This window comes from Nothoprocta perdicaria, unplaced genomic scaffold, assembly GCF_003342845.1.
Source record: "Nothoprocta perdicaria isolate Ctin4 unplaced genomic scaffold, notPer1 scaffold_269, whole genome shotgun sequence".
NCBI lineage: Eukaryota > Metazoa > Chordata > Aves > Tinamiformes > Tinamidae > Nothoprocta > Nothoprocta perdicaria.
In genome coordinates this window covers 569167-597104 of record NW_020455498.1, presented here as the reverse complement: position 1 = coordinate 597104, position 27938 = coordinate 569167, and the positions used below count along the sequence as shown (strand labels likewise).

The window sequence follows — 27938 nt, the reverse complement described above, 5'->3', positions numbered from 1 at the left end:
CAGCCCTTGTTCAGAACATTCCAAAGCCATGCCATTCCAAAGCACACTTTACCAATAAGCATCTGGGTATGGATTATGTGATTAGTACTTTTTTTAATGTGCGTGCCAGAAATATGCTTAACTGTTTTACTATTTGAACCAGTGAGTTTGTGTAGCAAAAATGCATCGAAAGCAGACACTTTTTTATCGTACTTCAGGCTGGCTTCTGTTGTTATAACTTCAAACATATTTAAACATCGAATTGAAAGAAAATCGGTATTTTTTAAAAGAACAGATTAAAGTGAAGCAGAATTGTAGAATTCTTTAAAGTAACATTTACATGTTTGCTGTAATATAGCTTTATTGTGAAAATGAAAAGCATTAYTCTAAACCTAATGGATAGCTACTGTACAGTATAAAAATGAAGATAGAGCCTTTGTGGCTCAGTGTTCATTTGAGTCTGTAACTATTTTTTATTGTTGGATTATTTCTACATCTTGCCTAGTTGCCAAATAAATAAATAAGATTATTTGTCCCTGTTCATAAATCTCTCAAAAACAACTGGCTATCTGCAGTTTTCCTACTGTGAATGTTGTGATCTGTCACAGGGCTGACAAAGTAGATGTTACTATTTTGGGTTAAGTTTTACTGCCTTTTTTGCTGTGAGAGGTATTAAAATAGTAGATGTGATATAAATGCAATTGGTGCAACTCCAGGTTGGTGTTTTTGCTATTCCTGCCTAGTTGTAAGTGAGGTTTGCCCGGAATGGCTAGCATAGTCCAGGTGCTGCTCACACCTAAGGAAATCTCCATTTCTGCTGTAAGAGCTCTTGATGACCATTTAAAAACTCCCATTGCCAGCCTGAAAGACTAGAATTGGCATTCCTGATATTTATAAAATATAATTTATATTTCTAAAATAGATTCTGTATCAGAAAGAAGAGTTCTGTGTAGGTTAACATATTAATATATTGACATGATTAGTTGTAATCGATTATTACCATGAATTCCAAAGACATGTGCATGCATGAATGGGAAGGCAGAGTTTTCTGTAGTGGTTCTGGTAATAGAGGTCATAAACTTGGCAGTTTGCTAACACAAGTAGACAGCATAAATTACAAAGCAGAATGATTAAAACAACGGAGCAGAAGTATTTTAGAAAATTTAGATAACACTAAATAAGGTAGTTCTAAGCAAAACTACAGGACTGCCAGTTCTGAAGTAATTGCTAAAGCAAATAAAGGTCAACATTAGAATATAGGACTTTTTGATATTTCCCTTTGGAAAATTTGCAGAATTAGGTTCAAAGTTCAGTTCAGGTGCCAGGAGTCATGGGCATATAGTGCCCACTGGTTTTAAGGCAAATTGTGTTTTTTCATATGTCTTAAAAATAAAAAAATAAACAGACTACATATTTATTTGCAGATTCACTTCACAGGTGAAATTTTAGTTCTATAGAATAAAACAGCAAAATTGAAATTGAGGGATATAGAATTTCACTGTAGGTAAGTTTGAAAATGCTGATTTAAGTAAGCATGAAATAAAAGATCAGGAAATCTTTTGTTGTTTGTTTGTTTTACTGTGTAGCAGGAATYCTTAAACTTTGTTTTCCTGTTGATCCCAACTAAAAATGCCCTAGTGAATATGTCTAAGGGTAACTCTTAAAAATGGACAACAGTCCTATCATCATGTTGAAATGACCAGTACTGAAGTTGTGATATTTCACTTCACTAAGTTTGATTGTGAACATATTCAAGGGCAGCGCGCATTGACTGAAACCACTGGACAGGCTACTTAGAGTTCATAGCAGCATATACATTATTCTATAACTGTTAAAATCAAACCTTTTTTTTCAGTCTTTTATATTAAAGGAAAAATTCAAAATTTATTTTCTGCAGAGCATTCTCACCGTTTCTTCTGCAAGTTATCACTTCACTCATCATTCTCTTTATTGAAATAATTCTTGATGCATTGTTTGATGTACCAACCCCAGTGGTTACCAATTCCTCAGCATTTTTCTGTCAGTTTTATGCTAGCTTTCACTTTGGGATGATAAAACTACTGAAAAAGAAAACGCAGTACAACAAACAGCAAGGGATATGAYAATATAAAGGACAAACATGCAGAGGGGGGAATCAACTAGTATGATTGCATTTCCCCAATTTTATTTTCCTTCTATTTTTTTTTTTTTATGAAGCCACAAGTAAACTCAGTTTCCTAGTAAGAAAATTCAGTCCATTTAAGTCCCTCTCAGTAATTAACTAACAACTGCAGCATCAACCAACAACCGAGGCCAGAGCCCGAAGGCAGCCCTGGGGCTGCAGCCCTGCCCAAGCGAAGGTGAGGAACTGCTGTGGGAGCAGCTGGAGCAGTCCCAGCAGATGGGCACGACCCCACAGAGCTCAACCCACGTTCCTGCGGGCAGCAGGAGTTAGTAGTAAGTTAGACAGCAGTAAGCTAGACTTAGCTCTCCCTGTGCGCGCCCACGGCCAAGCCCACGGATGGCAGGAAGGGCCACGTTGATAGCAGGGGCCTGGAGGCCTCTCCAGGCCTTCAACCATGAAACCTGCGCTTACCAGAGCGGACAACCAACCTTCTGATGGACAGAAGTGATTTTTGGACCTCTCCACAGCTGAAAAAATAACAGATCAAAATTGAAAGTGTCAAATGTTTTCTTCTTAGTGGTACAGCTGCCTTCCTACTGAGAGGCTTGGCATTTCTTTATATAAAATAAAAATGGTCTGGAATATTGAACAGATGTTTCCAGTGAGTCTCTTACTACCTCCCACACATATGTACCCAGTTTAGTAAGAACTGCCATTGAATATTTCACTGAATGTTCTAACCTCAATTCCAAAAGACCAAAACCTGAAAAAATATTTACTCTAATTGTGAATAATTGGCACCATTTTAGTGAGCTACTAAAATGTAAATGCAGATCAGAACTCTTTTATGAAGCACATAAAAACCCTCATAAACCTCCCTGCAACAGGACCTGATTGACCCGGTCAGTTTAATTCAATTCAGCACTGTAATTCTGTTACTTTTGTCTAGTCATTGTGTGTAACTGAGAAATTCTTCCCATACAAACAGAAAGATTTTTCCAGTCCAAGATACTCAAAGCAGCTCTTAAATTATTTTATCTACCCTTGCAACCTACATTCCAAATCAATGAAACCTGAAAAAAATATTTATTTCAATCATGCACAAGTGACATACACTTTTTGGTTTGCTTAGTAGTTGAATGGAAATACAAATCTGGAAATTTCCTAAAACATGTTTTGCTGATCAACCTTATCAGCTACAAATTTTTTTTAGATAAATATAAATCCATCAGGACCATTAAAAAATATGTTTCTGCTTACAGCAAAGGCAGCAACTTACAAATGAAGATGTAATTTCTGTAAAGGCACATAGCTTTTAATTAGACCTAGCCAAGGCTCTGTGGAAATACTCATCTCGACTGACTGTATTACCTATAGCATATCTGAAATTAAAAGTCAGATGTGCTGGATGGTCAAGCAGGATTCTGAAATCTCATGTTCAATAGGCTGTAACTTCTGAGGGGCCCAGATAATCTTTCAGCCTGGTTGCAGTCCTGACTGCTAAAGGCTTGTGGATAAAATAGTATAGTAAAAAYCATGAAAAAATTGTCTGAGAAGGACATGCTCTTTTCCTTCTCGATGAGAGTACTAAGACTGAAAGCTAAATGCACCTTACAAGAGTCCCAGTTATGGATAGAAGGTAAATGGATAAATCAAAGTAATCAAGAGGTGCCCAAAATAGAAAAACAATCTTGATATTTTGATTCTTTCCAGTTACAATAGGATGAAAATTGTCTCTGTAGATACTCAGAGCAAACCAGTACTTAGCCTCTTAGCAGGACAATCAGAAAATGAATCATTTATACACAATGAATGGCAGACAAAGTGGATAGAGGTCTGACCCATTAACGAACTTCATCTACCAAGGAAAGCAAAGAAAAACCAGTGCAGCAGTAGACAACCACAGGCTGACTGATCTCATCTTCATAGCGGGGAAAAAGCATTCCCACTTCCCTTAGTTTATTACATAATACRGTTCGAATACTACAATTAGATATATCATTCTTCTTACACAACATTTTGAGATTTAAAGCCAGCTTGTTTATCATTCTAACCTGAAAAAGATCTTTAATACACTCTTAATATCAGATTATGATTTCATTAAATTTCCTAAACAAGGAAATACGTGGTCTATTAAAGAAATAAACACGCTCTGTGGTCCTGTTTATTTCATGCTGGGACAAAAATCAGAGGAATAATAATGTTAGTACTGGAAGAATTTTAGTCTCATCTCTGCACCATGAAATTCAACACAGAACCACAGAATATTTTCTAGATTAATGGTCATGAAGGTCACATTCTCTTTCAGTCTGATACTTCGATAAAAGTCTGTAAGATTTGTAGGCAAAGGAGCTGTATGAATGTAACTGCAAGAAGATTTTCATCTGTGAGACTCATAATTGCTGGGGTTTATGTTGGAACACGTTCCTCCTGACTCTACAAAAGCAAATATCTGCCCATCTGCTCAAAACTGTTCCAACCTTGACCATGTCAAGTTCACAGCAATGTAAGATTTAAAGACTAGTGGATGTGGACAGTATCTAGACATTGAGTAAGCCTTCAAAGTGACCAAGTAATCTCTTAAAACATTGATAGTATTTCAACTGCAGCGTTTCTGAATGTATGCTCTTTTGATATTCCTACCAGGTTTGTATGTGGAAGAGATAAAAACTTCATGCATCTGAATATCTCCACCAGCTGCCTATGACCATTATTTTGATTACTTGAAATATATCTCTYAAATTCTTTCCAAAGCTGCCAGAGACATTGAAATCAAGAAGATACTTAGGAGAAACAAATAAACATTAATATATTACATTTTCCCACATTCCAACTGAGGTTTACATATTCAAGCAATGTGAAGAAAAGTGGTGCAATGCACTATGGGGAATCATGGTTAAATAAATAATAACTGAGTATGAAAAATTTTATCACAGCAATTTTATCACACCACTTTTATCACACCAAGGACAACTAGTATACAGCAAGAGCTGACTAAAATATCTAAGACTGGTGCCATAAATATTTCACAGTATTCAAAGCCTGTGTATGGTATCTATCAAATATTTACTATTTGCTTGTGAAAGCAGAAGCTTCTTGAATACTTATTACRACATAGACATTTCTGTCATTTCAGCATTTATGGTCCTATCAAAAATTTTCAAAATTATATTTGCTCCATGGAAGAGAAGCCAGCAGCTCTAGCAAAGATCCTGTCAAATGAACCAAACTGATGAATTTACATTGCCGAATTCAGGCCTTTTCTGAGACTGCCTCATGCTTTAAAGCACTGCATGCCAGCACTCAAAAGACCCAGAGTGCTGAAATAATGCCAGGAGGAACAGTTTTAATTGGTCTTTAAAGTAAAAGACAGGCCAAAGAAAATAAAGCAATTCTGAACTCTGCTTCTCAGAAATCAGCGCCCTGAGGTGTCATAAATTCTGCACTAAGCAAAACTTCCTACAGGCTCGCCTCAAGAGCACTTTATTGCAGGAGAGCAGCTGCAGATGAAAATGCACCTCTCCAGGAGAACATTGGGTCCAACTTTTGCTAGAGGAATGCCTGGAATAACAAATGCCCCAGCACAACAGAAATATTTTTCAGGAAGCTCCCTCAAATAGCTGGTTACATTAAATACAATGGGAGCTGTAAGAAAAGTGTGAAAACTATGCTTTCCAGTCTTCGTGCTTCTAATCCTGCTGCAGGGTCAACGCCTTTAAGTGTATGTCGTTCTTCAGTACCTCAACCTTCAACAGTTTCAGACAGCAAAATGAGGCTGTATCAGCTCTGCTCCTCAGGAAAGCCAGGCAAACTACACTGAGACAGCATACAAAGYAACCAGCTCTGCACAGACACTCATTTCAGGAACAGCCATATGTAATATTTTTATATTTTGGTTCATGTTYGGATTGATTGAATGTACCTGAAAGAACCATCTTTCAACCTATTTCAACCATCAACCTATTTGCGACAGTGACCATTAGAAAATGTTTAGGGYAGGAATAAACAAAACAATGAGAAAGTTCATCCAGACTCTGAGGRTACCAAAACGTCTTAATAATGCTGGACAGCCTCACCTCTAACGTCCATATCCACTGTTCACATGGGCCCCAGTGCCCCATTTAGGCCCAGACTTAAGCCTTGTTTGAGCTATGCTGTAGGAAAAGCCTGTTGTTTCTGGCTGAATCTGGATGGACCCTGTTCCTGGTTCATTGCTTGCTTTGTCCGGGGCTGCTGATGSTCCCCATTAGCAGCCCGTGGTTCTGCTCACCCTGCTCAGGTGCTGTGGGACAGCCTCAGACTTTTGGGACTATTGGAGATGTATTGGAAGATCTTAGAAGAAAAAAAAACCCAGGATATTACATGTATGTATAGCAGTCATTACAGACAACAAACTTGTAGCAGATGTATCAGTTGTTATACACTGATAGGCTTTGCTACATGGGGATCAACTGTTMGCMAAAATGGAGTATGAAGGAAAACACAGCAGTAACAGCAAATTGGATAGACAAAGTTATATTGTAGTTTGAATATTTTCAGAGATCACGTATTTTTAATCTATATTAATCTCTCCAAATACACACTCAATGCTCTTCAGTGCATGCTCCTGGTTGGATGATCCATGGACAGCATTGGACAAAATGTCTTGTGCAAACTGAGCACGAATTGATTCAGGAGAGGTCAGTTTTGCTATTTCTGGATCTGTGGGTCCCATTAGTTGCCTCCATTCTTCCACAGCATTTTCCTTGCTTAAAACCATTACCACAGAGGGGCCCCTGTAGAATCAAGACATGAAGGTTCTACAACATTTCTGAAATTCAGATTTACCTTTGGCTTCATGGCTAGGAAGGGTTATGGTAAATATCTGCACTTTACAATCAACTAAATATCTGCACTTTACAATCAACTAAATCAACTAATCTTTGTATCTGAAAACCAGTAAGATTACGCTGATTACTTATTCTAACTTCCTTTACTCTCACTTGTTCATTTCTGAAGCAAGGCAACAAATGCTGTTTTATCAACAGCCCTGCTACACATATTACAAGGAAAATAATTCCTCTTTGTGGGAAGGTCAAAGATTCCACTATCAATGATGGAGTTTTGTTTGGTTTTGGTTTGAGGAATAAATCCAAACAATCACTATCTTTTAATTTGGAAAAATTTGAAATTAGTTTGTATACTTGCATACCTCAATACTGTATAGCTAAATACTTACGCAGTCATACAAGTCACTAACGATTCATAAAAGGGCTTTCCTTCATGGTCTTTATAAAACTGCATAGCCATKTCACGGGTTAAAGATGCTTCTTTAATCTTTGAGATAGTAAATCCAGCATCTTTAACTTTTTGCATAATGTCACCTAAGGAAAAAACAAAMCAAACAAACAAACAAAACACAAGAAAACTCATTCCTTCTTGATTTAAGTAGTTACTCTATTTTAGATCCAAAAAAACCACATTTTCTGGCATATTCACTATTGATCATTAGAATGCAACTCACTATAGCAAAATCATGGACAATATGATGAATGCTTCAGCATTCTTCCAAACTACACAGTCAACCCCTGTAATTGGACTAATGCATTTCTGTGCAGGTGACAAAAGTGAATTATTATCAGTTACATCCATATTGGCYAATAATCATTTTTCACATATGGAATATGCACACCAGCTGGCCTGGTAAATCAATCTATCTATCTGGATTGTTCCAAGAGGGAACTTTTAAAAAGCAATGATAAGTAGAATGTTTAAAGATAAAAAGATATCTGATAAAAAAGAATGCCAGGAGGCTCTGGATAGAGAAGCAAAAACAGAAGCAGCAAAAATCTTAAGGCAAGACTTCAGATTTTGGGAAATGTTCTTTTCTTTGATTTCGCCTCCTCTTCCTTTTTGTCTGACAGAGAGAAAAATCAAGGATGGGAATACATCTAATTTAGTAATGGTTTCTTTTGAGCCAATAAAGATAGCAGTCTGCTGCTGCAGAGTCAGATGACTCTGGAAGGCTTCTCTCTCATTCAGGAGGACACAAGATGACTACTTAGGACAAGTACCTGGCTTTTAAACAGCTTTACTTAGTTATGAAAAGGTGTAAAAGAAATGTGACACTTCAGACAACTATATGAATTACGCTATTGCCATAAAAGCATTCCTCTGCATGGAAAAAGTGGTTAGAAAATGTATGCAGCTGACAATCACTTACTGCAAAGTGTGCATCGCTAATATTTTGTAGAAATCAGATCTGCAGGCAWAGCCCATGCCTTCTCAATCATTTACCTTTATGTTCCTTAACAGCATCAGGTTTAATTAATGCAAAGGTGTGCTCCTGAGGGAAGAAGAACTCTAATTCCTTTTGAGCATCGCCAGGTGAAGAACTGCCATGCAGCTGATCAAGGGGTACGCTGCCTACTGCATACTCTGCACGTAAACTAGCAATCATTAAAACAGCAAAGTTATTCAATAGAATAGACATTTTGAGCTTTAACTATGATTAATCTTAATCCGTGAGAATATATACGCATGCTGAGGGTTTAAGAGCTCAATTATCTTTCTGTAGGAGTAAGAAGCCTTCACTGTGTACAGGAAAAGTTACCTTTCTAATTAACAACCTAAAATATGAATATCTTCCTTCTCAAATGCTGTCCTGTTATGTCTCCAAGATAGCACCAGTTCTTGCTTAATGCAATATTACATCTATTAAGGACAGACAGGATGATGCCACAGCAGTTAATTACTACACTGTAAGCAGGTAACTAACTAGTTCATTTCTGAAACGTAGAAAAAGACTTAACCACAAATAAAACACTCTACTAGTGAAGATTTTTCATTGAACTAAGAGGCTATTGGTATCTGTTCTAATARACAGTGGTGTTACTTCAAGCTAGCAATCAATAAGAATGAGATTTTACCAATGTTTTCGCACACAGAAAATAAGTAGCAATAATTCTGTAGAGCACAAGCCTAGAAACACTGCCATCCAAGGCCATAAATGTTCACCTAAATAGCCCAATAGCCTGTTTTCATAAGTGACTGGCAGAGCAGGATTATAAAATAATACAGATGGATTCTACTTCCTATATGTMCTTCTGGCAGTCAAAGATTAATCTCTGGATTAAGGAGCAATCTTCTCCTTAATGCCTCCAAAACTTGTTTTCTTAAACTCAACATTTCATTGCATTTATTAGCCATTATTTCTCAAAATATGCTATAATTCCTGTGTGTAACACAACTTTTAATCCAAGAAAAGCATAATAAAGTGCAGAAATATATATCTGTTTCCAGAGGATGGCACTATAGTTACACAAGTTGCAATGTAGAACTCTTTCGGTTGAAAAAGTTAAAATAAACCTTAAGGTATGAATGATACTTCATTCRCTATGAACTCAAATTCACTATTTTAAGTATTACCTGGTAGGGTCATTCTTCTTAGCGTCTTCAACAGTCTTTGGGCCTAGTAACTTTCTCCAATGTTCTACAGCATTTACTCGTGTTAGAGCAAGTGCAAGAGTTGGACCACTGTAAAATGGGAAAACTGGCACTAAAAATATCAGAATATACTTTAAACTGTAATTTGTAATATGATTTGATTAAATTCTATGCAGTCCAGAATCCTCCTAGTAAAGGATGATTTTGAGTACAATCCCCATTTAAACAGCAAGAGTTTGACAGAGCGTTACATGATTTAAAAGTGAATGTACTTTTTGAAGTTACTGAATGTTACCACAAGAGCAATGTCATAGAAGTAGTCTTTATTATTAGAATTAAGAATTCTACTCAGCTTCAGTTTTTGCATTTGTCCCAGCTATGTCTTCACTTGGTGTGAAGACATTATCCAAACATGAATTCTACTTGATCTGCATGGAAGCCCAGCACACAAGTTGGGTAAGAGCCACAGAACCCTCCTGCAGACAAGCTAATCCAGCCTATGTGAGCAGGGCTCAGCTCTTTTCACTCAGGCTAACAGAACTGGCTAGTGACTTCAGCATCCTATATAGAGAGAGTATTTCTGTTTATAAGCACATATAGTGCTTTTTTTTTAATCTCGTTTATTTATCTACTCTACCTGGGGACTACCTCACCTGCAACTGTGTTCATGTTTTGAGTTACGCTCAGTTCTCAGATTCAATTGTGCCTTGTAGCTGTATAATCTTCAGACTCATTATTTATTGCGAAAAACAGATTCCATTTATAGATCCATGTTCTCCTTTTTCGAGCAACATACCTGGTCATTTGCTCTAGAAGAACTGGGAAGTAGTCTTCATTTTCATGCTCCTTGTAAAACTGACGCACTTGTTCTTCAGAGAGAACTATTTCTTTCTGCATTGCTATTTTGAAGCCATCATCCCTTATTCTTTGAATGATAGAATCTGTTACAAATGTTTCAATATTAACCATTCAAATATTGAAATATGCTGAATTGCCRTGCAATAATTTTCACACCACAAAGAAATGATATTTACTTTCCAATTGCAATGTTAAATTGATTTTCAATTATTTTTAACTGGAGAATGGAAAACTAACTCAAAGCAACTGCTAGAGCACATGAAGAGTTGTCTGGATGCTCAGAAATCTGACAGTTTCTTAAGGGGAGATGGAAGGAAAAAAATAGATATAATAGCAGATATATCAGCTTTGGATGAAGTCACTCATTCCAACAAAAAGGAAAGCTAGTTCCAGATTCCATTCCTTCACAAAGGAAAYTAGCTCCAGATTATCAGCGCTGGAGCTATCTAGTGTGGGGAAAATAATCTTATGGGGAGACAAAGAGTGGATGTGTTCATACACCTGACTGCACAGATGGCAAAAGGCTTGAAATGAGCAGCTCTTTCCTGCACATATCTGTGCTGTCTGAAGTATGCCACACAATGTAACCAGAAGCAGAATAACTGTTCAATGCTAGAGCACGAAGTTACCCACATCTGAAGGACATATCTAACWTCCACAAGAGGGTACCTGAAAATATGCACCTAAGTGATTTATAACTATGATGGTTCCTTTTTGAAATTCTACCAACTGCAAAGGGTACGAGTCAAAGTCTCAGCTGAGCTTGATGCTGGTAACATCAAGATTACATAATCGATCAACAAAGCTACAAATGGAGAACATCCTCAACTGAGTTCCATCTATTATCATAAAAAAAAAAAAGGATCTGCATCTATTATTACAATATTCTTAAGAAACAGTTATTGCTAAGCATCCCTTTCTCTCATCTAAGAACTTTCAGTATGAATATATGACTGGGAAATAAAAAACGCATTTTAATCAACAGAAGAAAGGTTGAGGATTTTGAACAGGTGGATATCCATTTGACTAAGTCTTACAATCCTGTACTTGTAAGCAAGCAGAATTTGGCTCAACACAGATGACAGAATATTTCCCCAAATACATACCGTAAAACCTAAGCAACTTCTAAACTTCTAAAACTTCTAGGCAACACACCTTATTAGATATCAGCTAAGAAATGAAACAGACAAAGAAAGGTCAAAGCTGTAGTCTCCCTGACCTGCATGTATAGATTGTACTGCACACTGTTGTGAGCACAGTGATTGTTGAACTAGAAATAAAGGAGGTAGCTGCAATCCAGACAGAAATAAGATGCCATAGAAGCAAAGGAAAGCAGTTTGGATAGAGTTTCACACTATATGGGGCTATATTATTTCTGTTCTTACTTGTACAAACCCAGTCTGCATAAATCTATCCTTGTGCACAACTAGCTTATGCAATATAAAATATCCTGGGACAAATCATGCTTGTCATTGATCTGTCTTGGACCTGCCATTCAAGGACAGTATCAACTACTTCATTATACTGGGAAATACAATCCAATTTAGTAGACTTTGCAAGTGTTAGCTTCTTTGAGAGGTCTCCTATAAATAATTATACTCCAGCTCTACAGATTACAGATTGTATAAGTATTCCATCCAAGCATATAATCCAAATAATTTTTTTAAGAATCAAACAAAGGAGCAAAACAGTATTGGCATTTAAGTGCTAAGTATATGAGATCAATTATGATTTTTTTTTCTGACAAAGACTACTGCCAACTTGATGCTGGACAGACAATATAACAACTTTTCATTAGTAGTGTCAAAATTTTAAAATACAAATGAATGAGCTTTTATATAYTTTAGATGGAAAATGTAGTTATTTACACTTACCTCGTCTTTCCTTTAGGAGTAAAGGTCTAATTAATGCTAAAGTTCTTTCAACATGTTGGCCTGTATCCTGTTTACCAAAATTTGGGAAAAAGAAGGCAAGTTGCCTGCTGGCATCTTCTATACTGTCCTGCACATCACAGAAGTTTAATAGATCTCCAGTTTCCACAATGTCATCCAACCTAACGATACACAAAGTAATCCAGTATGTAAGTCACTGCATACAATTTGTTGATTGGTTGAAAATATACTTTCTTAAAGTTTAGTGAAACCTAAGAACTGGATAGCAAACTGATTTGTTTTTACTAAATTCTGATTCATTACTGAATATTACTGAGATAAGGATTCTTATCCTCTCACAAATCAGCACTATGCAAGAGACATCTCAGCCATCCCCTCCAGTTTCTTCAAAATAGTCCACATTTCACTAGACAGTTATTGCTGACAAGTGTAGGGTGTATAATGAAAGAACAACAGAATGACTGTGCTTCATTCATGTAAAGTAGGATCCTGAAAATAATAGCACTATAGAATTCTCTTTAGCAGAGATTCTTGTGACCTGTTTGTAATTCGCAGGTTTATTTAGCTATGTAAATACTTAGTCACTTAAGACAATTATATTTTTCCTTGGTCACACTAAATTCAAGAAGAAGGGATACAGCAGACATTGACAAAAGTATAAATTATTGTTACAGATTGTTTTTGGAACAGAATATTTAAATTCATGTTGCCTTCAGTAAATTTCTGGCCTAAATATACAACCCAATCCAATAGTCTTATTTTTGTGAGCACTCCCTTTATTGCCTGGTATGCTGTATACAACTAATAATGTCTTTAAAATTCTCAGTTAAATCCTTGGCAGAAGACAAAAAGAGGCATTTCACGATACCATGTTTGTAAACACCAAATCTTTAAAATGTTTTTATGTCTCTYGGCAAAATAATGCTGGTGGCTGGGTCAATCTCCCAATTGTTGGCTGGCTTTTACACACTGCTTCTAGGGAGCAGCGCATGCTTCAGGTGTTCCCCAGCTACATTTGAACCATATCTACAGCCTCCCAGTATGGAAAGGAGCAAACATGGGCAAATTTGACCCTCTATAGGCAGTGTAGGCAGTCACTTTATCTTAGAGAGTTTTTGTGCATCAGTTGAATCAATCAGATATAACTGTGCATCAGTTATATCAACTTTGAAGCATACTACTGTTGGGCTSAAAATCCACTCAACCCACTTCAAAAATAGTAAGAAATCCCTGCTCTTTGCTTGTTGTCTTGTTTTTATGCTCTCTCAGGTACTGAGATTGCATCTTTAATGATGGCTCTTTGCAAGACCAGGTACTCCTGGTCCTCTGCCTACTCCCTGGGCTCTATATACATAGGCACATAAGTCTAGCAACATTTGCTTTGTATCTGGTTTAACTCTGAGTACTGTAACTCAATCAGGTATGACAATATCAGTTTAGTTATTACTTACCCATCTTGCTTCTGAGGCTCCAACTCAAGSTCACTTTCACTTGATTCACTTAGTTCCTTCCAGTGAGGAATTGCTTTGGTTGTTTCTTTTTTAGCAATTACTAGAATGTGGCATGGTCCGCTCATCATGAATTGAATAAAATCATCAAAATCGGGCTAAAAAACATATTTTTTTTCTGTTATAAATTACAAGAACTGACAACAAGAATGTAGTCAACAACTACATTCTGGAAGTGTGCTCTGCCAGTTTAAGTACAAATGCTATGCAAAGCAAATGATCTAGGGCCTAGCTGAGATCAATTGCATTGCTTTGGACTCGCATATATAGTGTGATTCAACAAACTGTAAAACAGTTCCATGCATCATTTTTGAAAGTAAATATCATGTAGCTGGCCAAAAATATAGGACTTCTAGATATTTGCTAGATATTTGTAGGCACCTCATTTTCTTCGCTGTGTTCTTTTCACTCCTTCAGTTTCAGCATAGGGTTCTATGAATACTACTCAGAGATAAATAAAAGCAGGATGGTGGAGAGAAAGGGAAAAGAAAAACACACAATTATTTCCTGGGCAGAAGAGTACATGTCAGATGGCTACCTACTGTCAAATGGATGACATAGATTTTATGTTCGTTCTAGCCTTCAGCAGCTAACTGAATCTGTTTAGGGCCATGACTAAGGTTCACAGGCACTCAGAAAACAGACAAAAATAAAAATCTCTTAGCATTTAGCTGGAACTTTAGAATGTTACCACTCTGTATCTGTATAAGGATTTATAGCAGTCACTAAGAAAAAAATGAGAGAATATTTTTCCTATGCACTGAAGCTTCATTGATTAATTTCTTTAAAATATTAAAAAATTATGAGTCAGAGATTTAGAAATACCTATAGCCAAACTGCGTTTTTTAAATCTGTTCCTATTTTGGTTTATTTCTACCTGTTCTGTTTTCCGAGTGTAGAATACTCTGATTTGCTCTTCAGTTAGCAGTTTTTCTTCTGTTGCTGCAATGCTAAAGCCTGCATCTGTAATCTGCAATTGTTTACATATTATTCAGTGGCATTTGAAAGTGTTATATACAGTATCTCATACTACCATAAATCTAAAGATTGACTGGATTTTGGATAACATCTTTAAACTTGAGATGATCTGAAATATTCTAAAATGTAATAACTCGTCTTCAAGCTAAAGCTTTCTAGCTTTCCGAAGCAATTCATTGAATTCAGGATTACAATGACCACTAAGTTAAAACATTTTGGAAAAGCAGGTATAGGAGATGCACACTTACATGACCTACATGAAAATTAGTGACATGTGGTTTATACCCTATGCACATCTTTGAATTACAAGGGTACCCTCCAACCCACATACCGATCATGTGCCAATATCAATCAGTTTACCAGTTCTCTGTCCCTCTGACATTGCTGATGGTTTCCAGATTGTGCTTATAGAGCATGGCAACTAGATGGGCACCCTCCTCATAGGGCACCTTCCTCATTAAGACAGGGCCAACTGGCAGCTGCTAAGATGCATTAAAATTGCTTTCAAACTCTGTCTTTTTTTTTTTTTTTTTTACCTTTACTGACCTCCTTCACTTCTGGCTCAGATAGAGTAATTGCAGTTACATGAATCATATAAAACTCAAATTTCTTTTCTGCATACATCCCTGACCTTGTCATAATGCTTTTTTTTAAAATTGGTAATAGTTTTATCTTGATATATAGTGTATACATCAAGCACCACCCCAGATTTTCTAGTTCTCATCTCCACTACCATATGATGAGGAAAAGAGATTTCTTCCTGTACTTTTCTTATGTCAGGAATCTCCACAGTACTAATCAATGCCATGCCTCATCTGGTGATATAAAATGTTAAAGAAATATTGTCAATCTGAATATAACATTTCAGGACAAAACCTACCTATTTTTGTCATACTTAGGAAAAAAACAACCACAGGTCTTGTCATAGAATCACATAAAGTCTGGGTTTAAATTAGAATCTCCTTTCCATGATACTACTTTGCTCTTAATAAAGCAGAATRAAAGAATCAAGATTCATCACCTTCTTTTTAATTTCTTCTACACGTCCCTCCAAGACAGCATCAGGTTTTATAATTGCCACAGAATACCTGACTCCTTCTGTTGGAAAAAGGTGAAAAAAAGTTGTGAAAACTGTGAAGTAAGTACACAACTAGATGTTCTACTACTTACAATTGGGCTCCTCTAAGTACTTCTCCATCTTAATACCAAATTAATAATTGGCCAAATAGTAGTTCCAAAAAGTAAGTGACTCAAGCATCTAAAGCACATCTTGGAGAGCAGAACACTCTTTGGTCGTCCCTGGAATCTATGTGTGAACCACTGGTGTTTTGGGTGTTAAGATGAAGAAATGGTTCACGTGCAAGCAGGCATGGTAGAAAAGTTTCAATTTAAGATGATACTTTCTGTAGGAAGCTCTCTTTGTACAGGACAGAAAATGTGAAAGGAATTAATATTTTTAAGGAAAAAGAACCTCAAATGAAGTTCTGTATAAACATTAGACTTTCCCAATAAAATAGACATTCATTGTATAATTTAAAACAAGAGGTATTCCTAGTCATAGACATAATACTACAGAATCTGTACTGTACACATCTCTGCAAAATGGCAGAAATAAATCAATCTATGGTTTTCTTTACAGAATCTGAGGTTTATAGTTTTCTGCAGTACATCCAAAGGCTAACAGGCATGACTTCAACAAAAGTGCATAGCTAAACAGGGCCTGTGTAGCAGTGACTTTCAGAACTTTTACTTTACAGAGGAAAATCCACTGGAACACAGCAGGTGGGTTGCAAGAATACCTGAATTCTGAAGGTCCCCAAAGGGCGCTGAGAAGACTAATAACAGTCCAATATCTTAACTTCTTAGAGAAAGAAAAAAAACTTTCTCTGTTTGATTCCCTCAGCCTGTCACCTTCTAAACTGACTCAAAGGAGTATCTATTATAGCTGGACATTAATCAAATAGCTAAAAAGATATTTGGTCTTTTTCTTTCTATTCACATTATTAAAATAACTTAAATATATTTACCCTCAAGTACAGTCCCCTTAATAGCATCTTCTGATGATTTCTCTTCTAGGAAAACAAGTTCTTCCACCTAAGGCAATTGCAAATATAGGAGGAAAACCAGTAAGTAGTACCACTATCAAGTATACTACCACTATTAAGTTAATATAGAGGCAGAGAGTATTTCTGACATACTACTCCACTATAGGCCTATTGAGTAATATTGGAAAGGAATTTTCTCTCCCTTTTTTTCCGTCCTGCTTTTGAAAAACTCCACAGGATTTGAGCTTGGTAAGAAAGAAAATATCTATCCAACACATCTAAGATGGCTGCTCCTCCTGCTTCTAAGTTTTTGCTGACTTTATGGAAAAAAAATGCATTTGCTGGGAGATCAAGAATGCTCCGTTTTAAAATTGCCACATAGAATTTTCCCACTTTGTTGTATTTCTTTTTAAGTTTTGATTCCCAGAGTTATTTAAAAAGAAAATAAAACCCATCATTTTCAGAAATGAGACAGAATTTACACTGAATGAGATCTATGTGCTACTTTCCAAAGACAGTAATTTTAAACATGTAAGTATAAATCTTTGCCCTATGTTTTTGCCACTTACTTTTAAAAAGTTGGCCARAACCTTAGAACTCTAGACAAAAACACAAAGCATACTGTGTTTTTAGACAAACATACAATATAGTAAGAAAAAAAGATTGATGATTAGTCTTAAGGTTTTTATAGCATCTACCTTACAACAAAATCAAGTAAAGACACTTTTGTGAGTCTGCAAAAGGACTTCAAAATACTTGTAGGTAATTGTTTCTCTTTTCCTTCACAATATAAGTATAATGTGTATGTACACATACAGTAGATAAGTATGCAGACTTAACATAGATTTGAATATCCATCATGAAAATATGACAACCTAGAATGGATCTATTATCCCAATTTTAGGAAAGTTGAAAGCATTTAATAAATTTATTCTATTTCTCATTCTATATATCATAAATCATGTGTAATATAGACATGATTATTATTATTTCTTTCTCTCACTCCTTTCTTTCCTCCTCAGCTGTAGATATTTAGCTATTGATCTGTTGATGATATGGAATTCAGACAAAAACAATATGGAAAAAAACTCACTAGCATAAAAAATGTTTATTGGATATTTTAATATATTTCCTTTATTAGACACACACAAAAAATATGGTCTTAAGTAGGCATATAAGGCCAAGGCTGCTTTCTTCTGTGTCTTGGACAATTCTGGAGATCATTTCATAGCATAAAAAGGAACTCATGTTACTGGATCAATAGTGTACTGAAGCAGTAAGGTTAAGACTAAGACTAAAATTCCTATTAAGTATTTCTAAAAACAGCACTAGCCCTCAAAAAYTGAAGCGAACCCTACCAGGTTGCATCACATTCCAAGCCATGTTTACTGTGTGAAATATTATTCTGGAAGAAATTAYAGTCATACATGTTTCAAAAGAAGGACAACTGTGATACTGTGATCAGTGGTTTGCAAAAGACTTCTTCAGACTGTAGCTGAAGAAATTGCATAGATACAGAACACGAAATTCAGAGGAAGTCGTTCAGTCAGGCAAAGGAAAAAGAATAAATCTAACGCACTTGATCATTTTGCAACTTTCAAAATGCAGAGTAATTAGTATGTCGTGTGTATGTCATATGTCATTAGTAACCAATATGTATCTCAGTTTCTCATCATTTCCATTAACAATTCTGTACAAAAAAAAAAAAGTAAAAGTCATTTTTCATGAGTACAATATGAAAAACTTCCACATCACATTAAAGACAGTCTAGATTCTAAGTATTTCTACCCTATTTCTCTGACAAACATAGACTATAGAAATAATAAAGCTAGAAACCCATCRTCACATCCTCAAAAAATTGACTGGGCTTTGTTGCATGTACAAACTTGATTGCTGACAATATTGTGAGGGGAAAAAATAGTCTCAAAGTACCAAACTCTGCTCTCAGCTCTTTACAACAGTTTTAACTTAGTGTAATAATACATTTGCTTTGCAGGAAAGCCAGTAGTTCCAAGACAGACCTTGTGCCAGCCTGATTATCCCTAACTGAGCTGCAGTTTGTTAAAAAATGTCCTTCACACTTCTTATACTTAATGCAAAGTTCTTTGATTGCCATTATAATCAAAACAACCAGTGAGGCATGACTATTTCCCAGATATTCCCTGGTATGGTGAATTCTTACTGAAATACACATGAAAAAAATATTTAGACTTATAAAATAAAAAGATTATGCCTAAAATGACCTTATATGCTAGTTCCACTTCGTTAGCAAACCATCCCTCCATTTATTGCATTAATAGACTAATCTGTGGATATTTAAGTTTCTGAAACAATTTTCACGTAGTGTTATTTAATAGAAAATCCTATTAAARATCCTCATGTATTTCACTTTATTGTGAAGAAAAAAACTACCAAGAAATAAACATTTTGTTACAGAAAACACTATTGCAAGCACAGGTGAAAAAAAAAGTGAGATTAAAATATTCATATATATATTTAAATATCTATTTTGTGAATACCTCAGGTCGTTCTTTCTCTCCAGCCAAAACTTTCCTCTCTTCTTCCACTAGCTCTGTTATTTTCTTAGTTAGAAGAGGAGCATTTGCACCTCTCACTATTGAAACTATTTTTCCGTCCTGTAAAAAAGAAAATAGCACTGTCAATAACTCCTACTCATTCAGCTTATATATTTCTTTGAATTTCAAAATATGCTGTTTCATAATTTTTCCACTAATAGAATCACTCCCTGCTAAAGTTAAAAAGAAAGCTACCACTGCATCTGCTGATTCAGAATAAACCTTTCTTGCTTTTATTTCAATTTTTTCTGCCTCTTTCTATGTCTATTTCTAGCATCAACATTAACTGTACAGTCAGAAGTAAATACAAATACGGAATTTGCCAGCTCAATTTCTGTAACATGCAGTTTGGCATCTTTTCAGTTCAGAACACCACCAGATGGAAGTGCCACCCCATCACTGATTTCTTTGTYCCAAGGTTCTTGTCCTCCCTTTCTCCATTCTGTCTCTCACTGTTATCTGCACTATACTCCAGTGCGTGCTCTGCTACATACAGGAGTAAGATAGTGAAGCCAACTACTAGTGCACAAAGATACTATTAATATCACTTTGCAGTTATCATATTAAAACCTGAAAGTCTCCTTAACGTATCTTTGTTCTTGGCCTCTAAGTGCTAGAATCTAATGCTTCCAAGTGGAACAGTGCTTACAAAGGCAACCGTATTCTAAAGTAGGCTCCTAAGAGCATAATCTTTCAGTATGAATCAATATATGTGATATAATATGTGATTTCTTAATACAATTGCTGAGGTGTGAAAAATACGGTTTCATTTGTTTATCATAGAAAAACTGAAATGGCAGGAAATCCAAATCTTTTTACCTGAGCGRAAGTGTAAACAAAATCATTTCAGAGTAGCTCCACGCAGGCACTTGGAACTTTATTTGAAACAACATTGGAAAAACTTATTCTCTTTTTTTCTCACTAACCACCAGAACCACAGCTACCACAAACCTGCTGTGGCTCCATGTACAGCCACAATAAAAATGTGTTGGAGGACCAAAGATTGGGGCTATGGAAAACAAAAACCACAGCTGAATAATTCCCCAATGATACAATCCCTTACACTATAAAATTTTAAGACACAGATAGATTAATCTATCGAATAATTAATTCAAAAATTCACAGTACATTAATAGCAAGTGATATACTTACAACACAAAAAAGAAACACAGGTTCACATTTATTCCTAAATGGTTTCAGAGTCACAATGCTGTCAGCCTCTGCCTGCAGTCAGATGAAGAAAATGCAGGTGCGTCTCGTATGTGTGAATGCATATAAAACTTTTTGCCAAACAGAAAACTACAATCTCCTACATCTTAGTCTAACATACACAAAACATTCTTACATACATTCGCAGTCAGTATGGCACTTGCTGATGGTTAAACAAGTGGTTTTGTAACACAGGATTGGCCTCATTTCCTTTTACAGAAGTTAATCACATTGCAAATACATTATCCTGTTTTTCCATGTAGGATGTGATAAAAATGTCTGATTGTAAATAAAGGAGGAGGTAGTCCATGTAGCCTTGTCAAAAGAAATGATCCACTGTATAAAGCTCTTTGTAATATACAGTCAACTCTATGAAAACACTGAGATCATCTCTGAAGACAACTGCTTGCTTTTCTGTACATTTAGGAAACATAAACATTCTTCAAAATTCAAGAGTGCTTTGATGAAACAATGTAATTCCTTCAATAAAATGTGAAAGAATAAAGCCTGGTCAATGTCTGGGATGAACAAGTCTTTGAAACAAGTTTATCTAGTTAAAATACAACATATACCTCCAATTTTATCCTTCTAAGGTAGAGAGATTTAGTCTGTGACACAATAGCATCTACTTCAAATATGATAAATACCTGCTATTTTGTCCTTCTAGCGTAGTGGAGCATTTTTATTATGATAATTTGGAAAATATTTATTTTTCAATTAATTTTTGCTCCTTAAAAATGAAATAGAAAGAAACGCTTGGAGAAAAATTGTAACAATATTTTCAGGGATGTAAGAATTTTACATGTGATAATAATGTACAGCCTTAATATTAAAGAAACATATAGTCTGTTTTTAAAATGTTTCTGCAGTTCTCATCAGGGAATATGAAATTTATGGGATATTACCTCCATTTATATTATTGCTCCTTTTATATTTATTACTATTTTTAATCTAGCTCTAAATATGAAGTCCCATAAGCAGATATGCAGAGCAAGAGGCAACCAAGCCAAAATTATAATGACCTAATTGCTACAAGGAGAGTAAAATGAAAGCTCCATATTGTGAATGGATACAAAGATACAACCACAGTTTTATACCAAATTTTCATCCTTACCACAGCAAAATGCAACAGATCATCTTCACTAAACTCATTCTTCAGTTTTCTGAATAAATTTACCACAGCTTTGCAAGGACCACACCAAGCTTGATATACATCTATCACTTAAAACACAATATTTTGTAATTAGATACAACTGATACGGAATTTTTAAAATGAAACACATATATGAGCGGAATACATCAGGAATAGTCCTGGGAAAGCATTATCATGCATCTTTCAATCCACTTTAAGCCAATGAATGCATCATGGTTTTCTCTTTTATTTCAATTGATTTCAGYATCAGTAGCCTGCTTTGCTCCTTTTTTCATTCCTTTTCTTTTTTATTGTTCTTTTTCTATTCTCACTCTCATTTTCATTCTTCTCCACACCTTTATTTTACAGCTTTTTTCTTTTTCTTGTTCCTAATCTCCTTGAGGTCATGCAGACCATTTCTTTCCTTTACTCCTCTGCACATAGGATCCCATTACACATTTGTTCCCTCTACCCAAATACCATTCCTAGGAGACACTGGGAATGTTAGAGATGGCACAAACAGAAGTGCCTCAATGAAATGAAAATTGGGGAGGAAATACATGTTTTATAACATGCACCTTCAAGAACGGTGAGTCTTCCAGAGAAATTGCCTATCCCATCCTATACAGGATAACATATTAGAATGGTATTTTCTAAGCACTAGTGCATAAAAGTGGATTAAATATTGGAAAATATGATTATTGACAAATTTCTATTTATGATAGATATTACGACTTTTTCCCCCAAAACAATATATTCATTATAAACATATTAATATAACATTATTTAACAGAGAATTTGCAGTAGCATTTATTATAGAAGAATGATGAGTGCCTACTACACGTTTTAAGGTTTACGATGTTTGAGAAATTGTTGCAAAACAAAAAGAGACACACAGCAGATGTTTCATTATTTTACACATAAGTAGACCACTTAACTCTCTAATAATTCAAAATGAATACTTCAAATAAGACAGTTGTGTGTTTGTTTAAATTGAGACCATCTGAAATGAGTTTAGAGGAGTTATTTTACCAAGAGCTCCCAGCTAAGTGTAACATTTACAAATAACTTTCTATTACAAAAAATTGCAGACGTAGCTACAAATATGGTGTACAGATTGTTGAGTAGTTCCACAAAAAAACCTCAGGTTTCACCCAACACTTAAAAGATATTCACTCAAACCTGTCCAAGTTTTCACTATATTCAAAAGCTTGTGACCACTATTCTCACTTAACTGTACCTGGACACGAGACTCAACAGCCCTGACGAGGAGATTGTGCCACTCATTAACCACTTGACTTCTCACACTATGGTTGTCACTGCAGCACATTGRGTGTACTGAGCATATTCATATTCCTCATTCAGTGAGGAATTCAGTGAGACTTTATGATTTTTTTTTTACAATTTTTCACTTACAGAAGAACTGTAGCACTTGTTTATTTACCAGATGATAACAGCATCTTATTTCGAAGACACGATCCAACAGTAAAACTTAGAAAAATGCATACAGTACACACTCCCATTTCAGGTTGACAAGAAAATAGCTAATACCTAATACACCTTTTGTCAGCAACATTTCATCCCATTGGTTTTGRTTGGTTATCGAGACCTGAAATATAATGGGTTGACATATTAACAGCTGAAAGGGCAAAAAATCTAGGAATATACAGAATTATTCAAATAATAAAGATATATACCTGAAGCTGGATTTCCTTCTTCTTGCCTGCCATTTCCCTATGATTATATGAAACATAACACAATATGAAGAACAGTTAYAATTTTTAAAGCAGAATGATGTATATCTCTGGCATGCAGAACTAACTTGTACATGGTATTTTTCAAACATGAACTGTCTTCTAATTCTCTTAAAAATTACTTCCACTGAAGCCACTGTAACAATGGCAGCTACCACTCATTTCACATGAGAATGTTGTGGAGCACTATACAAATTCTTTATAGACCCAATATACCACAAGAAGTAGAATAAAACTCAGGACCTTTAACTGCTAAAATCACCAGAATCTCTTGGCCTTGATTATCATTTAGACTTATATTGCTCTGTTAAGWGGGGCTACAAGGACCTTGGATGGGAAGATAGCTGCTGTGACAGYAGTGCATATCAAAAGAGTAATGCTAAAAGAACTTCAACGCAGAATGACACCATATCATATTCTCTGTCTTTGCGATATATAAAAATCAATGACTTACCAGCATTTCACAACTAATCTCGCAAACTATCAAGTTCTGGCATATTCAGCATTCTGTCATTTAGAAAATAAATCCTTCATCTTTTTCATTTTTTTTAAATAGGTATTAAGCTAGTAACTGGACCACAAAACTCAATCAAATTCAAAAACTCAATCAAACACAATCAAATTATGCACTAGGATGAAGTTGATTTCAGCTTCAAACGAAGCTTGGCTGAAGAGTAAATCTATCACTGAATTAGCCATATACAGGTTTCTTATGTTCCTAAATAAGAAGACAGTAGTCTTCCTTGTAGGGAACAAGAAACGTGGACATCATTTTGATTGGTACTGTTACCTGACAAGTCACACAGTATGTGTTTAAAGGTTGATCTATCCTGTCAGTCCTCCCAGAGTTGCTCCCTTCAGATAAAAGGCTGAGACATAGCGACCAGTGTGAGAACTCTTGTGCTGATGCTCACTTCACTTTTCATCTGAAAATATTATTAAGGAGTAAAAAAATACACAGATTATTAAAAAAATATATTAAGGAGTAAAAGATATGATTTCTTCAAATGGTTTAAAGAAGGAACTGAGACAATCATTTGTATACGGCAATAAATTTCATTGTTCAAAACTTCCGGAGAGATGATGCTTCCTATCCAAACTAAAGGACTTTTGTTAGTTACCATCACAAGAATCTCTCCACTGCAAGTCCAGATCTACAAAATATGTACCGTGTATATCACAAGTGGCTATATTTCCCAACTATAACACGTGCTTATGCCCCAACTAAAAATGTGCAGTCATACATTTTCAGATGGCAATGAAAATATTGCAGAACAGCYACATGCTACTTACTATATTCAAATACAGCAATATACATGTTAGTCTGGCACAAGAGCTGAGAGATACAGACATGTGAATAATGTGAAGACACATCTGGTATCTGTATCTTTCCACAAATTGTCCAGGTGAGATTATGTATAATCTGATTGAGTAAGTATTACAGTCGGTATTATACTGATAAAGCACTTACAGATAAGCACATTTTCCTCTTTATCAACGACACAGGTAATATGCTCTCTACCCTCGATACAAAGCAATCTGCTATCCGCGCTMCATTAACGATGTGCCAACAGCACTGCACTTACACTACCTACTATAACCAAAATTGCTTTCACTGACAAATTTGCCTACGAAAAAAGGCACTGAAGCACATTGTGATACACAGTCAAACAGACATTCACGATCTTTGCATATACGCATATATTTTAACACACACCTACCAAACAGGTACAAACGGGTGCAAACCCAACCTGTGAGCACACCCAGGCGCATACACGGCCACAGCCGTTAACCCACAACACCGCCAAGGGCCTCCCAACGGCCTCCCAGCAGCCGCCCAACGGCCCCAACCGCCACGGCCACAACAGTGTTCCAGAGCTGTTGTCCATGCCCGCCCTGCGCCTCGGGCGACCGTTGGCGCCTCAACACCCAGCGCATGCGCTGTGCGGTCAGGTGGCGCCATGAAGATGGCGGCTGCTCCTTGTCTGCCTTTACGCTGGGGCTGTATAAACATGGGGCTGTATTTGCTCTTTCTGCCTCACACGACCCCCTCCTTCCTTTCTGCTTTCAGGCTTGTCAGCGTTAGGCGAGTCAGTGTTTCACTGCCTGCTCTGTGTTGCTAGAGATTACAGGTTGCAGTCTGTTCACCTCTTAGCCACAAGAAAACAGCCCTTAAAGCGTTCATCGGGCACCTAAKAACATCGAGGCTTGTAGATAATTTCTCTTTAAGTCATTCTGTAACTGAAAGTGACCCACAATGCTGGAAAAGTACTACCTTCAGATAAAATCTAATCTTAGCCTTCAAAATATAAGAAAAAAATTGTCCAGGGGCCTGGTTGGAGCTCTACCTTCATTGCACTATTTGCAAATTGTGAAGCAATGCAGGCTGAAGTAGGAGATTGCTCTTAAGTGGTCCCTGTGATACTGCGTGCCCTTGAAAGCCCTCAGAACGGTGTATGTCTGTGCTGATCGAAGCTATGAACGCACACATGCCCAATGGTTCAGAATAGGGTATCACCTTTCAAATGCAAGCTAARATTTCAGCAGCCCCACAAATGCTTGGAAGCCTGAGTTCATTACACATGAGCCAAAAATAGCATTGTTCCAGGGTATGTTGTAACTATTTTCTTAACTAGATAATCTCTCGAACAAGGTAGTCCTTCTGCTAGTGAGAGCTTCTTTTTGGAAATACTGCTTTACTAATAGTCACAAATCAAATATAGATATCTCTGAACTATTCCTTCTCCACATGTGCGTGTTGTTAGTGATATTTAAACTCAGTAGTGATTCCAGTTTACTTCTGAATCCCTGTTGCAAGCTAAGCTTAGCTGCTGTTATATGTTGTAGTTACAGCATCTTAAGAAAGTCTGCTTTTAGAGACCAACTTGTCACTTTTCTTAAACCTTCCAGGACTAATCACAAAAGCATAACTGGCAAAATTATTACTGAAGAGACCATTTTATTTTCTGAAAATAATTTGAAGAAAACAGAAGGGTTGCATCTCTTAAAGGGTGTTCTTAGGTGTTCTTTGTATAGGTGTTCTTAGTTTAGGTATAGGTGTTCTTAGTTTTGTTACCCCAAGTTGAGTTACGTCCATTCTGTAGTAGTGTGAAATGGTAATGTATCAATAGAGCTGCAGAATTTTTYCTTTGCAAGATTGTCTATGCCCTAAAACCTTGAGTTAAATAAGATTAGTTAACAAAACAGATTTCATATTCAAGTCAGCAATTCCACAACCAACACTAAATCATTGTCCTTCACCACTGTAAGTTTTCTTACTGAAGTTTCCAGTGCTGGAACTACTGCAAAACCTCCACTGGCCTGCTTGAGGGAGTTCCCTTCAATAATCTTTCTTATACTGCATGAAYTGGGAAGATAGCTTCCAAAACCATAATAAACTTACAAAATTAGACTGTAAAATATGAAAGCTGAGACTTTTGACCTATTCTCCATGTGGAAGATTAAGCCCCTAAACATAGGCTACAGTTTTGTGTTTCCATTACAAACTGCCAGCTTCTTTCTCTAGACCGCTCTATGAACACCCACTTTCTATGCATTTTTTATACATTTTAGTCTTGAAGAAAAATGCTAGAATGCAGTAATACTCACAGACTAAATACTGAAGGGCTGATGCAGCCTATTCTTTAACTACGCTGCTRGAATGGATGTAAACAGGTATTACAAGATATTTAACGTAAAGAGACCTCATTCATTGAATTGGTATTTTAAAGCATTTACCTCAGAGAAAGAGATCAGTCTGTGCTTCATACATCCCCATCAGCATGTTTGCAAAATTTAGAAGCAGGTGATAAAYGAAAATCATGGCTATGCTATCTGCTTGCTAATCTATTATGGAATCTATTATAAAACTCTTTCTCTTTGGTCTCATGCTGGATTTTTTTTTTTTACATTCTTCCCCATTTTAAGGAGGAATTATGTCTATATGTTACTGTGATTGCAGATTATAGATAAAATGCATGATTTTTGAGGCAAAGGAGATCAAAGAGTATGGGACGATCAGTAAAAGATACTTTCTCCATCTTTAACATTTCATTTCCTGTACATTGGATCATATCATAGTAGTGTATGTTGCAATGACCATTTCTTCCATTGATCCCTGATCTGAAATACTGTATTTAAGTAGACATGAAAGCAAGACCTTGGTTAGCATCTGCAGCTGGTTTGTGTGTCACTTTTATTCCCCCAGACCAAGGATTTTCTTCAAAGTGTTTTAACTGCCAATATTTTCAGGTTCATGAGGCATGCTAAGCTTATGTARTATTACTCCGCAATGGCAACTATTAAAACTAAATCTGTACTTTTTTTTTGGTGGGGTGGGGTGCAAGTATAATAAACAGATTGAGTATACAGGGCAAGTATAATAAACAGTCTTTTCAGAGCTTATGGTTCATTAAAATCCATAATGATGTCATAGAGAATTTTGGATAGTTATTATAAAAATCTTTGGAGAATAGGGG

The 27938-nt window shown here is 36.0% G+C and overlaps 1 protein-coding gene across 1 annotated transcript; it reads right to left on the bottom strand.

Annotated features, from left to right (window-relative positions):
* Window positions 1-6635: 6635 nt before the first annotated feature.
* On the bottom strand, window positions 6636-24325 carry NME8 (NME/NM23 family member 8). The gene is made up of 16 exons (XM_026040831.1): window positions 24251-24325; window positions 23404-23440; window positions 23258-23315; window positions 21689-21795; window positions 20518-20589; window positions 19309-19425; window positions 16772-16838; window positions 15766-15842; window positions 14644-14736; window positions 13710-13864; window positions 12241-12419; window positions 10305-10449; window positions 9491-9598; window positions 8360-8511; window positions 7302-7446; window positions 6636-6858 (listed from the first exon to the last, which is right to left on the bottom strand). Exons 2-16 carry the CDS (start codon window positions 23434-23436, stop codon window positions 6636-6638), a joined length of 1731 nt encoding a protein of 576 aa, XP_025896616.1. The 5' UTR covers window positions 23437-23440; window positions 24251-24325.
* Window positions 24326-27938: the final 3613 nt, after the last annotated feature.